The sequence below is a fragment of the Candida dubliniensis genome, chromosome 4 (genome assembly GCF_000026945.1).
Source record: "Candida dubliniensis CD36 chromosome 4, complete sequence".
Taxonomy (NCBI): domain Eukaryota; kingdom Fungi; phylum Ascomycota; class Pichiomycetes; order Serinales; family Debaryomycetaceae; genus Candida; species Candida dubliniensis.
The window spans coordinates 419,303-434,620 of NC_012863.1; the positions used below are offsets into that span (position 1 = coordinate 419,303).

The 15,318-nt window shown below is 32.4% G+C and overlaps 11 protein-coding genes across 11 annotated transcripts; 7 read left to right on the plus strand and 4 right to left on the minus strand. All coding sequences in view use genetic code 12, as the record gives it.

The window, feature by feature from the left end:
• Positions 1–491: 491 nt before the first annotated feature.
• Positions 492–1,925, plus strand: CD36_41930 (acetylspermidine oxidase, putative; the record flags this gene model as incomplete). The annotated part of the gene is made up of 1 exon (XM_002419813.1): positions 492–1,925. The coding sequence occupies one exon, from the start codon at positions 492–494 to the stop codon at positions 1,923–1,925; it is 1,434 nt and encodes a 477-aa protein (XP_002419858.1).
• A 150-nt stretch (positions 1,926–2,075) lies between these two features.
• CD36_41940 (HMG1/2-related protein, putative) lies at positions 2,076–3,164 on the plus strand (the record flags this gene model as incomplete). Its single annotated transcript, XM_002419814.1, has 1 exon — positions 2,076–3,164. The coding sequence occupies one exon, from the start codon at positions 2,076–2,078 to the stop codon at positions 3,162–3,164; it is 1,089 nt and encodes a 362-aa protein (XP_002419859.1).
• Positions 3,165–3,280: 116 nt separating this feature from the next.
• On the minus strand, positions 3,281–5,104 carry CD36_41950 (subunit of TFIIF (transcription factor II), putative; the record flags this gene model as incomplete). The annotated part of the gene is made up of 1 exon (XM_002419815.1): positions 3,281–5,104. One exon carries the CDS (start codon positions 5,102–5,104, stop codon positions 3,281–3,283), a length of 1,824 nt encoding a protein of 607 aa, XP_002419860.1.
• A 913-nt stretch (positions 5,105–6,017) lies between these two features.
• Positions 6,018–7,391, plus strand: CD36_41960 (acid phosphatase, putative; the record flags this gene model as incomplete). Its single annotated transcript, XM_002419816.1, has 1 exon — positions 6,018–7,391. The coding sequence occupies one exon, from the start codon at positions 6,018–6,020 to the stop codon at positions 7,389–7,391; it is 1,374 nt and encodes a 457-aa protein (XP_002419861.1).
• A 342-nt stretch (positions 7,392–7,733) lies between these two features.
• On the plus strand, positions 7,734–8,663 carry CD36_41970 (carnitine/acylcarnitine carrier protein, putative; the record flags this gene model as incomplete). Its single annotated transcript, XM_002419817.1, has 1 exon — positions 7,734–8,663. The coding sequence occupies one exon, from the start codon at positions 7,734–7,736 to the stop codon at positions 8,661–8,663; it is 930 nt and encodes a 309-aa protein (XP_002419862.1).
• A 92-nt stretch (positions 8,664–8,755) lies between these two features.
• CD36_41980 (3'-to-5' phosphorolytic exoribonuclease, putative) lies at positions 8,756–9,478 on the minus strand (the record flags this gene model as incomplete). The annotated part of the gene is made up of 1 exon (XM_002419818.1): positions 8,756–9,478. The coding sequence occupies one exon, from the start codon at positions 9,476–9,478 to the stop codon at positions 8,756–8,758; it is 723 nt and encodes a 240-aa protein (XP_002419863.1).
• Positions 9,479–9,654: 176 nt separating this feature from the next.
• On the minus strand, positions 9,655–10,863 carry CD36_41990 (GPI mannosyltransferase, putative; the record flags this gene model as incomplete). Its single annotated transcript, XM_002419819.1, has 1 exon — positions 9,655–10,863. The coding sequence occupies one exon, from the start codon at positions 10,861–10,863 to the stop codon at positions 9,655–9,657; it is 1,209 nt and encodes a 402-aa protein (XP_002419864.1).
• A 234-nt stretch (positions 10,864–11,097) lies between these two features.
• On the plus strand, positions 11,098–11,643 carry CD36_42000 (uncharacterized protein; the record flags this gene model as incomplete). The annotated part of the gene is made up of 1 exon (XM_002419820.1): positions 11,098–11,643. The coding sequence occupies one exon, from the start codon at positions 11,098–11,100 to the stop codon at positions 11,641–11,643; it is 546 nt and encodes a 181-aa protein (XP_002419865.1).
• Positions 11,644–12,702: 1,059 nt separating this feature from the next.
• CD36_42010 (ER-derived vesicles protein, putative) lies at positions 12,703–13,629 on the plus strand (the record flags this gene model as incomplete). The annotated part of the gene is made up of 1 exon (XM_002419821.1): positions 12,703–13,629. One exon carries the CDS (start codon positions 12,703–12,705, stop codon positions 13,627–13,629), a length of 927 nt encoding a protein of 308 aa, XP_002419866.1.
• Positions 13,630–14,028: 399 nt separating this feature from the next.
• CD36_42020 (cytochrome c1 heme lyase, putative) lies at positions 14,029–14,784 on the plus strand (the record flags this gene model as incomplete). The annotated part of the gene is made up of 1 exon (XM_002419822.1): positions 14,029–14,784. One exon carries the CDS (start codon positions 14,029–14,031, stop codon positions 14,782–14,784), a length of 756 nt encoding a protein of 251 aa, XP_002419867.1.
• A 184-nt stretch (positions 14,785–14,968) lies between these two features.
• On the minus strand, positions 14,969–15,244 carry CD36_42030 (mitochondrial import inner membrane translocase subunit, putative; the record flags this gene model as incomplete). Its single annotated transcript, XM_002419823.1, has 1 exon — positions 14,969–15,244. The coding sequence occupies one exon, from the start codon at positions 15,242–15,244 to the stop codon at positions 14,969–14,971; it is 276 nt and encodes a 91-aa protein (XP_002419868.1).
• Between the last annotated feature and the right edge of the window lie 74 nt (positions 15,245–15,318).

Below are 15,318 nucleotides of genomic sequence, written 5' to 3' on the forward strand. Positions count from 1 at the left end.
TTTTATTTTGCTTTTAAAGTGTTGAACATTAATTTCCGTTAATATTGTTATTTTCATTTTAATCTTAATTTGCCTCAGTTATGTTTTTGTGACTTTTTACTTTTTACTTTTGTTTTGTTTTTGTTTTTTGGTTTAGTTTTATTTATTTAATATTATATAGTATTTTCATTAATTAGCTTTATAAAGCAAACAATTGACATCTTCTGAAGACCAGAGTTGGAAACAATAAAAGGATTTAATAGATAAGATTATTTTTACTAGACATTGTTTGGGGCGCATCTTCTTCTGAACTACTTTAATTGCATGCCTAATGTGGACAGGCGCGGAAGGGACAACGATCCCGCGTCCCTCGGCATTAACTATCAAATCAAGATAATATTATCTTTCAAAAAATAAAAATATAATATATAAATTGTTAATTTCCTTGAACAAACACTTTTTGTTGGTTTCTTTTCTATATTAAAGGCTTTTCATCAACACTTGAATTCAAAATGCCACATAAAAAAGTTGTCATCGTAGGTGGAGGTATATCAGGAATAAAGGCTGCGACAGATTTGTATAAGAGTGGTATTAAAAGCACAGTCATTTTAGAAGCACAACCTCGTTTAGGTGGACGATTGTTCACAATCGAATCCACACACAATAAAGGAACAACATATGATTATGGTGCATCGTGGTTTCATGATTGTTTAAATAATCCATTGTTAGATAAGGCCCAACAGTTGGGTAATGTCAAATATTACTTTGATGATGGGAAGTATTTATATTTCAATGAATTTGAAGGAGAGATTGAGAAATGGAAATTTGAAACTGTTCTTGAAGAAATGATGACATATTTCCAATTGGTTTATAAACAGAACCCTGGTAAGTCGGATATTTCTGTGAAACAGTTAGCACAAGAATATGTTGACAGGTATCGAAATATCTTAACAGAAGAACAAATTGATTTGTCTTTGAGTGCTGTACGAATGTGGAGTGAACTATGGCACGGTGAATCATGGGATTTACTCTCTGGTAAGTATTGTTTTGCCGATGATGGGCACTTGGGTAGAAATGCATTTGTTAAAAATGGATATAATACAGTTTTCATCAACGAGTTGAAAGAATTGCCAAGAACATATCGAGATTCCTCAATCAAATTGAATGCTCAAGTTTGCAAGATTGACTACACGAATAAAAAGAGAATTCTTGTTTATCTTAAAGATGGTAGAACATATTCTTGCGATTATATAATAGTGACAATTCCACAAACAATTTTGAAAATTACTAATCCGAACGATGCAAATTATATTCAGTGGGTTCCAGAAATACCTCCTAATATTCAAAAAGTTTTACCGGATGTTTATTTTGGCTCTTTAGGGAAAGTGGTTTTGGAGTTTGATCATTGCTTTTGGCCAAGAGATGTGGACAGGTTTTATGGTTTGACAAACGGTGTCCCCTCACAAGATACAATCACCGTCGATGCTTGGGATTATCCCACAATATTAATCAACTACCAAGCTGTAAATAATGTTCCGTCTTTAGTTGCGTTGACTCAAAACCCTTTATCGAAATACATTGAGAATTTACAACCACACGAAAAGCAACAAAGAATCTGGTCAATCTTCAAGCCATTGATTGCAAAAATTTGTGAGCGGAACGGGATTCAGAAAATACCAGAACCTCATTCAATTTACCATACACCCTGGAACAATGAGTCATTGTTTAGAGGTAGTTACGGAACGTCCTTGGTCGGCACACAAGACCCTTCAGCTGTCATTAAAGCTTTTGTTGATGGGTATCAAAATAGAATCAGATTTGCAGGTGCAGAGACTATGGATGATAGTTCTAATGGGTGTGCACATGGAGGTTGGTTTTCTGGTCAAAGAGAGGCCCAATTTATAGTACAACAAGAAGCTCAAAAGAAAGTAGATTCGAAATTGTAAAGTGGTAGAAATTTAATATATATTATGACGTAGATTTTGTTCCATCGCATCATGTAGAGAATTGCAACAAAAAAAAAAAAATTTAAAGATTTGAAAAAAAAAAAAAATTTTAATAATTCACTCTCCAGTTTAAATCCACCAGCCCTTACCATGCCAACAGAATTAGAAGAGTTGGTGTCATTTTTGCATTCACCACAACCTGCTGTTTCTCAGATAGCGTTAGACAATTTGGTTGGTTATTCCACTGGTCCACACCAAAAAGTGTTTAGCTACAACAATTATGAAGCCATCAAGGACTTGAAAAATATAAGCAAATCTAATGGTAAAACTTTGGTTAACCAATCCGTAACTATTTTAGCAAATTTATGTGATGATTTGGTTATGAGAAACTTGATTGTTGAAGATGAAGAGTATTTGAAATATTTGGCTACACAAATTATTAATATTAAAAATAGCAATGCTGATTTAATGTGTATTTTATTGACTAATTTAGCCAAAAATGATGCCATAAACAAAGTATTAGATTTTGAAGTGGAATTAGATGATGAACATAAAAAAGTGTTTTCATCGAAAAAAGTCATTGATTGTTTAATGGACTGTTTTGTCAAAGGTTATGATAGAAAGTTGAATGAATATGCCAATTACGATTATTTATCTTATTTCTTTGCTGATTTGTCTCGTTTCAAACAGGGGAGAACTTATTTTATAACTGAACAAACCTACGACGAAGTGGTTCCATTGTCAAAAGTTTTGGTTTTTACAGAAAAGTATGACGACAAGATTAGAAGAGAAGGGGTCGCTTCAACCATCAAAAATTCGTTGTTTGATACCAATGCCCATATGAAATTATTGACAGATCCTAAAATCAACTTATTACCATTTATATTATTGCCATTAGCTGGACCAGAAGAAATTGATGAAGATGAAATGTTTGAGTTACCAGAGGAGTTACAATTGTTACCTAGTGATAAAAAAAGGGAACCATTGAGTGGAATTCTTTGCATTCATTTGGAATCTCTTTTACTTTTATGTACTACTAGAGCAGGTAGAGAATATCTTAGAGAAAAGCATGTTTACTCAATTATTAAAGAGTTGCATAAAGCTATAGAGATAGAACAAGTGACGGATTTGTGTGACAGAGTGGTGCAGATGTTGAAGAGAGACGAAGCACCAGAAACTGCCGAAATTGAAGAAATAGAAAGTGATTCAGATGATGATAAAATCGTTGAAATTGTATAATATTAATTAAATAGACTTTATATTATAAAACTACTCTGCATTGTTAATTTTGGTTTATTTCCACCATTTTCCTTGCTGGCTGGTCTTAGACACCATTACTAGTAATCTCTATATAATTAGTCTTTAAGAACTAACTTCCCGTCTACCAATCGTAAGTTTTGTTTGACGATACTGATAATTCTTAATTTATTATCCTTATGAGCGCTAACCCTGCTCTTTAATCCCATTAATAATTCCTTTGTAGTCAATGGTTGATCTTTCACAATATCCAAAACATCTTTGACGGTTACCAATAAATTGTCTGGTCCAGCATCATTCAAATCCATTCCACTGCTTGTAGGACTAGCATTTGTAGTAGGGGAAGCAGGAGGAGGTGGTGACAATGTTTTTTCTTTTTTAACTTTGATATTGTCATCCAATTTAAGTTTCTTTCTTGGACTGGTGGCTTCTGGAGAGGGGCGTTTGCGTGCTTGGGGATTCCAATCACCTGCTGGCATGGTTCCCAAAAATGATGGTGGAGCTTTGATAATCACAAAACCATCTCCAATGCTTTTGACAGTTACCTCTCTTGCACGGAATGTCTTATTTGTATTGTTTTCAGTTTGTGAATCACTTAATGGCTCCTTCTTAACTTGAACTTCCTCTTCACTTTCTTCTTCACTTTCCAAATCAGACTTGGAGAGATATGGCATTAATCCATCTTCTTCATCACTGTCATATACTCCACCTTCACGTTTATTCAACACTTTTCTTAACTTCTTGCCTTCTTTATCGACTTTTCTGGTTTTTTCAGTTTCAAACAAATCGTCCAAATCATCTTCTGCTTCTGCCTCCAGTTGCCCATCAAAATGGGCAGCTTTCAACATTTCTTTTTTGATTTTTTTCTCCGACAATTTATTTTCTTCTTCATCTCCATCCATAATAGGAGCTTCCTCATCATCAGCAAATTCTTCATCGTAATCTAAATCATCATGATCAGAATCTCTATCATTTCCTGATCCGCTTCCACCCAAAACTGTTCTCATTCTTCTTCCAGAGCTTCCATTGCTTATATTTGCTATCACACTCCCATTGGCTGCAGGTGAATTATATCTAAATCTTTGATCGGGTGTACCTTCAGCAATTGATCTGTCCTCCATATGTTTCATCAACCATCTAGGTACACTGGAGTTTCTTTCCATTTTTGCTTCTGCCTCTTCCAAAGTCAAAGTGGCATACCGATTTCTAGGTGTGAATCTGTACACTTTTTCAGCAGGAATCATTTTGAATCCGTCTTTATCAAAAACAAACAATACATGTTGTTGTTCCGTTGATCCTGCCTCATAATTCCCCACAAACACGTTTTTCCCATCATAATCCTCTATTACCCAAGGATAATGCTCTTCGTATCTCAATTTTCTTTTTTCTTCATTCATGAGATTAATCTGCCTGGTTTTACGCTTGAACAAATTCTTTCTGTTCTTTCTTGCTCCGCCATCAGGGGCCACTTGAGACATATCTGCTTGGTTTTTATTTAGTGTTGGTTTTTCTGGAGCTACTTTTGCTGCTTCAGCTGCAAGTTTATCCTTTTGTTCCTTTTCTTCTGATTCTTCAATTGGTTTTGTTGCTTCTTCTTTTTCTTCCTGTTTCAACTTTTCCATTTGTTCCTTCTCTCTTTTCCTTTGATCTAATTCCTCACGGGTTAAATGGAATTGCATGTTTCTAGGATCTTTTCTGTGCAATCTCACAGGTCTGGTAAAATCTTTGGTAATATTTACGTCCTGTTTAGTAGCAAATTTCATTATATGAAATCTAATATCTTTGACATCCTCTTCTGTGCATGACTTTAATGGGATGGTTTGCCATTCTTGTTGTTTGCTAGGTGAGGTAGGAGCAGAACCAGAACCATCTTCCTTTTTCACTGTGACTTCCTTCTTGATTTGAGAATCTGGTTGACTCATATTCTAAACAAAAAAAAAAAAAAAAACAGGATAATGAATTGATTTGGCTCGTCTTCTAGGAAACAAATGGCCTTGAAGACTGGGATTTGGTAGACAATCAATTACCACAAGCAAATAAAGCAGTTATGGATTTCTCTCTTTTTTTTTTTCTTTGGCATGATTTTGCTAATTTTTTTTTCGTTCTTGAATTTGTTAGCAATTGCACGACTTCGATATCTAGATAATAAAACAAGGAAAGGGATGGTATTGCTTTCAGTACTTGTTGAGTGAACTTAGTCATGGTATTGTGTAGAATAAAACTAATAAGCTGTGAATTACCGCCCATGATTGCTTGTATGTTCCAGTGATTAGTTTCCACGTCATTTTGTTTTTTAATTCAAGATTTGTGGACATTGCAATGACAAAATGCAAAGTGCATTAGATTGTCCATTCGAAAATGTATCATCTATGCATCGGTGACAAATCATTATCATGAAAGAAACTGGCCAGAATTTGATAATTCATATTGTGTGGGATCTGGATGTTGGACTGAGTGCTGCCGATGGAAGTTATAGAGCAAGCTTGCAAAATTATGCACTTATCATAAACATTTTGTTTCTTCTCTTAGTTATCATATCATATTGTATGTCATTCAACTTTAGTAAAGTATAAAGATTTGTATTGTAAACATCACGAAGAAGGTGAGTGTTTATTTTTATTATTATCAGATCATAAAAAATATGGGGAATCATTCGCGACTCACTCACCCACGTTTTCACCCAATATAACATGGGTTTTTTTTATATTTCATAGTATGATTTGAACCTTATTTATCCAATTCAAACCACCGGTATTCATATTAACCAACTACAATTGTGGAAGTATTGTTTTAAATACATATTTTGCTTTTTTCTTTCTTTTGCCAAACAACCAAATGGTTGGTTTATCACAATTGCTTAATGCTGGGTTTATTTTAGGTGGGCAATCTGTTTTCCAAAATGTGGCTGCTCCACATCAAGCGTCAATAGAACAATATAATATCGTCAAGTATCTTGGTGGCAGTGGTCCGTATATTCAAAATTCAGGGTATGGGATTTCCACAGAAATACCTGAAAAATGCACGATTGAACAAGTTCAAATGATTAGTAGACACGGTGAAAGATTTCCTAGTAAAGGAGATGGGAAATACTTTAGTTCAGTGATGGAAGTTTTTGAAAAATATAATGGTAAATTTCGTGGTGATTTATCCTTTTTAAATAATTATCAATATTTTGTTACCAATCCAGATTATTATGAAAAGGAAACTACTCCTCAAAACTCAAAGGGTCCATATTCTGGAACTACAAATTTATTACGCCATGGGGCATATTTTAGAAAAAGGTATCAATCACTCTTTGACCAAAAAGAAAGGCTTGTTGTGTTTACTAGTAATTCTGGGAGGTGTTATCAAAGTGGTGAGTATTTTGCTCGAGGGTTTTTAGGAGATGATTACTCAAATGACAACGTTGAATTTGTTGTTGTTGATGAAGATAAAAAAATGGGTGGTAATTCGTTGACTCCAAGATACGCTTGTAAAACTTTAAATCAAGATCTACACAAAGATTTGATAAGCCAGTATGATAAAACCTATTTAGACGATATATTGTCGAGATGGTTGGTAGACAATCCTGGATTAGAAATAAGTACAGATCAAGTTTCGTCATTATTTCTTTGGTGTGCGTTTGAGATTAATGTTCGAGGGTATTCTCCATTCTGTGATCTATTTACAAAAGATGAGTTTATAAGAAGTGGATACCGGAACGATATTGTCAATTACTATGAAACTGGTCCAGGTAATAATATGACAAAAGTAATTGGTTCACCCATGGTGGATGCATCATTGAAAATGCTTCAAGAAAATTCAAAGATTTGGTTGACATTTACCCATGATACTGATATTGAAATGTATTTGACATCTTTAGGGTTGATTGCTCCACTGGAAGATTTACCCGTTGATCGAGTTCAATTCCCCAATCCATATAATGCAGCAGAATTTTTCCCTCAAGGTGCTAGAATTTATACTGAAAAATTGAAATGTGGTGATAAACAATATGTTAGATTTGTTGTGAATGATGCAGTTTACCCGTATCCTGGTTGTAGTAGTGGTCCAGGATTTACCTGTGAGTTGAATGATTTTTTCAAGTTAATCAGAAGTCGTTTACATGATGTTAACTATAAAGTACAATGTGAAGTAGATGGACCAGCAGAGTTGACATTTTATTGGGATTATAAAGATAAAAAGTATAATGCACCATTGATAGATCAATAATTAGTCAAATTCTTGACTAGTTTATATATTTATGTACTAATAGAATCAAATGTATGTTCAAAAAAAAAAAAGCATCTTTCTGTCATTATATAGTTCTATTGATTGATGGTTGTACTGGGAAACATTGATTTGCATCTTTTTTGGTGGACCAAGTCTCTCCCCGGTTCAGGTCTCCCAACTTCCTCCGCACCGGTTGTAGATCTGAAAAAAAAAAAGTCAACTAAAGGAAAACCAAAAAAATACCCAATAACTTTAACTATAATCAGAATCCATAAAAACAGTTAAAACTTTATTCAGATCGTCAAATCTGCTTTTTTTAAGGCTGGCCATTTCCAATAAATTATGTCTATAGTAGTTCAAGATAAAGAAGATCAAATTTTGACTCAGTTGGAACATCCTCAACTCGATACCAAATCCCCGCCAAAATATATTGCATATCTAGCAGGTGTTTGTTCCGGGATAAATAAAAATTTAGTGGGGCATCCATTTGATACATGGAAAAGTCGATTACAAACAGCTCCTAAGGGGAGATTTAAAGGACCTATTGATTGTGCTTGGCAAACATTGAAATATGAAGGACCATTTGGGTTTTATAAAGGGTTTACTCCACCATTAGTGGGTTGGGTATTTATGGATTCAATAATGCTTGGTTCATTACATACATATAGAGAACTTGTCAAAGATTATATATACCCCCATGAAAAGAAATTACCATTACTTGGTCATATGATAGCAGGGTTAGGAAGTGGATTGACAGTGAGTTTTGTTGCCGCTCCCATTGAACAATGTAAGGCAAGATTACAAGTTCAATATGATAAAAAATCAAGAACATATAGTGGTCCTATTGATGTTGCTAAAAAAGTGTATCAAGCCGCTGGTATAAGAGGGATATATTCTGGTTTAATATCAACGATGATTTTTAGAACAAATTTTATATTTTGGTGGGGGTCATACGAAATTTTCACACAATATTTTGAAAAAAACACCAAAATGTCGACTCCATCAATCAATTTTTGGGCTGGTGGATTATCTGCTACTGTGTTTTGGATATTTGCTTATCCGGCAGATGTTGTTAAACAAAATATAATGACAGATTCTCCTATTCAATCAGAAAAGAAATTTCCAAGATGGATAGATGCGGTAAAATATATTTATAAAGAAAAAGGGTGGCATGGATTTACTAAAGGGTTTGGTCCAGCTATATTAAGATCATTCCCTGCCAATGCAGCTGCACTTTTAGCATTTGAATGGGTGATGAGACTACTGAAATAAATATTATAGATCTAATAGATTGTCTTATAGAGTTATATAGGCTGCTATTTTTTTGTTTATTTATTTATTTATTTATTTATTTAATTGTTGAATTATTGCATTTTAGAAGCCCTAATAATCCCATGTTTTCTCACTTCTTGGTCCATTAATTCTCTTATTTTATGACTTCCAGCAATACCAATTGATAATACTGATTCTAATCTATCTAATGGCATTTTATCTTCTAACAATAATAATGCTAATTTCTCACTTTTACCAATAACACCAATTGTTAAACAGCTCATGTCATGTTCTTCTAAATTATTTACATCCAATAAAGGAGTTTGATCATATAATCCACAAGATACTCCACTCACGTAATCATACATTGATATACCAGCGTCAATGAGTGCTAATGTGATAGAATTAATAATTGTAGCCAACATTCCTCCATCTTGACATAATACTTGAACATTTATAACAATATTTGTTCTTGGATATAAATTTATCATCACACTTTCTTCAAATGTTTTTTCTAAAGTAGTTTTAAGTTCAACTAATCTTCTTTCATTTCTACTTCGTTTTTTCCTTTCAAAAGTTGAAAAACTTGCAATATTTAAATTCACTTCTATATTTGCTCGTTCAGAATGTTGTTGAGATCTTAATGTTGGTTCTATTGGTCCTTGTACTGTACACATCACTTTGGTATTACCTTGTTCAACGTATGAGGAACCATCCGATGAGTTTGGATGGGTATTGATACGACATTCAAATCTACGTAATTCATTCCATCTTCTTCCATCTATTCTAAGTCCTTCTGGTGAATATAATTCCATTTTGATTGAGTAGTTGGTCTATAATATTTGAGTGTAGATATTAGGGAAGCTAAGAAAGAATAAAAAAAGGTTCAATAATGTCATCGAATTTAGTTTATGAGCTGCGAGAAAATGGTTGAAAAAAAAAAAAAAAAGTTCCTTTTGAACTATCATCTCTCTATGCAAATTAAAACTATCTATAAACTCTGTATAAACTTCATCGTACACCAACAATTACTTAAAAAGAAAAACACAGAAGAATACAATAATCCGTTATCAAAAGTGTTTTCTCCTAAAAATTCCAATTTATATGCAAAGTAAAGCCAAGTAGCTTGTGAAATTATCCACAACAATAAACAACTTATACCAGTAATCTTATTTGTAGTTAATAGATTTGTTTGAGACAAGAAATGTGGGAGGAATATCAAGAACCAAATAAAATATTGTGATGTAATGACTTTATTGAATGCAACAAACACAAAAGTTTGAATGAATAAACTTGATATTAAATCTTTTCCAGCAAATATCAATGGGATTATAACAGCAGATAATAATAATTGTGGGATAAATGCAATTTTTTCAATATCAAATTTATTTGAATTTTCTAATGATAATAATGCTGATTTGTAATATAATACCATGTTATAAACTGAAAAATTATGACGATGATCAATTCTGGTGATATGATACAAATAAGAATTATCAATAAATTCCCATCCATATTTTAAAAACATCAAATAATTAATTGTTGCCAAAGTAATCAAAGTAATAATAAAATGTTTCAAGTTTTTGGAATTAACAAGATTAATACCAGGAACATTAGCCCAAAATGGGGTTTCTTTAAATGATAAATAATAAAGTATACTTGGTAAATATATTATAGGATAAATTTTAAAATGAATAGATACTCCCAACCATATGGCTGATAATATAATATTGTTTTTATCCAACAAATAGTATAATGACAACATAATCATTACTGTTAATACACTTTCAGCAGATCCTCGAGTACTTATAGTAATCACCATGGGATTTAATAACCAAATAGAAGATAATATCATTTTCTTCTTTTCCGATAATTGCTGTTGTTGCTGTCTTGATAAAAGTTTCAATATAATGAGTCCAGTAATAACATCACTAAACATAAATAACAATTTACCAAAATGATACCAGTATTTACCAAAATTATCAGGTATTAACATAATTGCCAAAATGGGAGTATATCTATATGTTTCTCTAAGATATGGCGATAGACCTTGATAAACAAATTTTGATGCATCATTGAATACAAGATAATCAATATCAGTATATTTCACTGGCATATATTCATCTTGGTACAATCCAAAAAAGAAGAACCCAAATCTTAATAGAATTGAAAATGTTATAAGATATTTCAATTGACTCATAATTTTCTTTCAATTAAGAGGGGGCGAACAAACGTGATGTGTTTCAATAATTTGTTTGGATATCTATTTGGAATCGGATGACGTTAAGAAAGTTTAACATCACACAGGATTTGAAGATTTGTTTATGTAAACGAAGATATTTCAAAGTGAAAGAGAGAGAGAGAGAGAAAAAAAAATGTGTGCGTGAAAGATCTTCCAGTTTTCCCTTCTCCACGAATCTTACAAGGCTAGAACATGTCTGCCACTACTAACACACAAGAAGATATTTACATAGAATATTTGAATTATGATTGGGATTCATTCCAAGAATTTCAAGATGGTTTACAGGAAATCTTGGATAATTATTTGCAGAACTTAAAGGAACAAGATCCATCCATTACTTCTATACCTAATTTAGACAAACAACAATTGATAAATCAAGCCAAATCATTTTTCTTTTGTAACAAAACCGGGAATATTATAAATTTGGATGATTATGAAGATTGGAAATTACATAGTGGAGATAAATTTGCAAAAAATAAACAAATTGAAGAAGAGTTGGGCAAAGATATATCTGAGAATACTACGACAAATGATCAGACCAATTCTGACCCACCATACTCTTCAAACTATCAAGAGGTGGTAGAGTTATTAATGCTGGGCAAACCTATACCTGGGATCAAGCAGATACCTGATACAGTGTTGACAGATCAAGGATCAACTGCTTCTGCTTCACAAAGAACTAAACCGTGGGAAAAAAATAGGCTGCCAGAAACTACCGAGGATGTTTCTTTTGTATAGAGTAATGTTGATTCATTTGTTTATAGTCAATGATATGTTTTAAAAACTCATGTTGAAGGGACGGGAATAATCAAGCTTTTCAAGGTCCAATTGGAAGAAGAAGTGGTTAAACAAGATGATCTTGAGGAGTCGGTCTTCTAAAGTTTATTTCATTTAGAAATAGAAGCTAGGTTGTAATGTAGACTTAAGAAGAAGAAGAAGGTTGGTTGGCGAATTAGTGCACTTTTGTTCATTTTTCCTAAAAGAGAAATGGTTCCTAATACAGTTAATATAATTGAATTTCTAATGTCCTAAGTTCAATATAATTCTACACTATAAAGAACCCTCAATTCATATTGTAGACATTGATATAGTAAAGCAAACATTTCAATAGTAACTGTGGGATTAAGTTGATTGTTTCCTGGAAGTAGCTTTCTTCCATAATTATTTTGCAGTTCCTTTTTTCTTTCAAGAGAAATTTCCTGACATAATTACAACCAAAAAAAAGAGAAAAAGAAAACCGTTTAAATCAAAACTCTGTTTAGTATGATTTAACATGAGACCACTAGTAAGATCTATATAGTTTAGTAATTTTGAACAGCACATAATATAAAAGGAGTTCTTTTTACGTGTGGTGGTGGTGGTATTGAGTGGGTTAGACTATGGGAGTCGATTGGTGTATACGAGTGAGAGACAAAGTGGTTAAGAGGTTGTGATTTTTTCTACTTACAATTTGCTGTTCTCTTTTTCATTGTTTCGTTTTATTTGGTTTCATTCTCTCTTTGTATTTTTTTTTTTTTTGGTTGACGTTGACATTTTCTCTGTTTGTATGGATGATTTTGTATTAGTTGTTCTTTTCCGCTCTTTTTGCTGTTTCAAACTTTTTATATAATAATTATCATTCTTTTGTTGTTTTTTTTTTTTTTTTTCAAGAACAAGAACAAGAACAACTTATATATTTGATCTTCCTCTTATCACACCCCCAGGTTTTCCTATTTGTTTTTTTGGGTCTATCAAATATATATATACATATATAGATATATTAGTCACTTCAATTAATTCAATTATATCACTCATCAAATGTCGTATCGTGGTCCTAATCAATTTGGTAATCAACCTCCACATCATGGAATACCTTCTCAACCTCAACCACATATTGGTCCAATATCTTCTAACAAAGGTCCTTTAGAACAATTCGAAGAAGTTGCTAAAAAAGTGGAAGATTGGATTGATGATTATTTTAAAGTCTTGAAACCATACGTCCCAGCAATTGGTAGAGCATTTTTGGTGGCCACTTTCTATGAAGATACTTTAAGAATTTTTACTCAATGGAATGAACAGATTTATTACTTGCACAATTATAGACACTATTGGCGTTGGTTGACTGTTTTATTCTTAATTAATAATATGGTGGTTATGACTGTTGCATCTACATTAGTGATTGCCAGAAAGAAGAATAATATTGCTACTATTGCATTGATCATTGTTGTTATTATACAAGGTATTGGATACGGGTTATTGTTTGATGCTCAATTTGTTTTGAGAAATTTATCAGTTGTTGGAGGATTAGTTTTGGCATTTTCTGATAGTATTGTTAGAGACAAAAGATCTTTAAATATGCCTGGCTTACCAATGTTGAATAACCAAGATAACAAAAAGTATTTCCTTTTAGCTGGTAGAATTTTGTTGGTATTATTATTTTTAGGGTTTGTCTTTTCTTCAGATTGGTCATTGGGTAGAGTTTTCATTATTATAATTGGTTTAACTTCTTGTGCTTCAATTGTTGTTGGTTACAAGACCAAATTTTCTGCAGCTGTCATGCTTATTGCTTTATTCTTATACAATATATTTACCAACCAGTTCTGGGCTTATGCATCTCAAGATGCTAGACGTGATTTTTTGAGATATGAATTCTTCCAAGTCTTGTCAATTGTGGGAGGATTATTGTTAGTGGTTAATGCAGGTGCTGGTGAATTTTCTATTGATGAAAAGAAAAAGATTTATTAAACTAGAATGAGTCTTACTAACTAACAAACAACCCCCTTTCCTCCCCCTCCAAAGAGAATAGTCAAGGGAATGACAAAGTCTGTAATATTCTGATGTTTTCTTTAATTTTTTGTTTTATAAACTAAAAGTTTGTACTTCGGTGAAATCTTTTGGTAAATAAAATAAGGGTGTCATTTTCAGTGTATCATAATATTCTATATATATAGTACTTAATAAAGGAAGTAAAAGAAAATGAACGGCCCAATAAAGGGTTTGTAATTTGCAATCCACACTAGTAACAATTTAAGGCGCTTAAAGAAAGCCTAAAAACTAAAGCAACAGAAAAAAAAAAAATCTCTTCACCTATTATTACTTTATACACTTTAGACAACATACCATTACAACTAACTTCTACTATTGATGTCTGACAGTGAACAACCTAAATGTCCAGTGGATTATTCCACTAGAAGCTCATGGCTATCCAAATTAACTGGTGATAAAAAGGAAGAACCTAAACCAACACCTACACCTGCATCGGAAGAACCATCTTGTCCGGTTGATCACAATGCTAGATCAGTGTGGGCAAATAACGTATCAGTTCAAGTAACAGCACCTGAAGCTATTGAAACCACGGGCACTTGTGATTCATCTAAAATACCAAATACATTAGAAGATACCTCCACCACAAGTATAGATCTCCCAGCACAAAGAGAACTCAGTTCAATACCTCGGACATCATCAAACACCAATTGGATTTATCCATCCCAAAAACAATTTTTTGAAGCCATGAAAAGAAAAAATTGGGATCCTCATCAAGAAGATATGAAAGTTATAGTACCTATACATAATTTAGTAAATGAAAGAGCTTGGAAACATATATTAATGTGGGAAAAACCTTATTCAGAAAAAACTCAATTGAAATGTGGTGGAATCACTTTAACTAGTTTTAAAGGAGATCTGAAAAAATTAACTCCTAGAGCTTGGATGAAAAGTATATTTGGTTATGATAAACCATTTGATCGTCATGATTGGTTAATTAATCGTTGTGGGGTTGAAATAGAATATGTGATTGATTTTTATTCTGGTCAAAATAATCAAGTTTATTTGGATGTTAGACCTAAATTAAACAGTTTAGAAGGTATAAAAATGAGATTTGGTAGACCATTCGGGTTCTAATCCAAATAAAAAAAAATAAAAATAGACAAACCCTTCCTACTGTTTAAATTTTAAATTTATATATATATATATATATATTTATATATTTATATTTTATAAATAGGGTGTTCTCTTTCAATAGGAATTCTTGTATATATACATGATTATTTATATATTCCCACTTATTGGCGGGGGAAAAATTAATTTATCTTCTACCCATAAATTGACCGGATTGACCTAATTTTTGCATATTTTCACCAACTTGAACATTAGTTTCAAAATATTTGGCTACACATCTATCAAGACATAAAGCTTCTTGTTTAGAAATATCAGCTTCATTATAAGATTTGTTGATACATTTGCTATGACATTGAGAAACTAAAGCATTGAACATCCCAGTAACCATATCTAATTCAGCTTCAGCAGCTTGAAGTTTTTGTTGAGATGAAATTTGAGGAGTAGCACCACCTAAGCCAAACATTATTGTAGTAGTTGTTGTATAATATAAAATTGGTATATAGAATTAATAAAAATGTTTTCCATCATTTTTTTTTT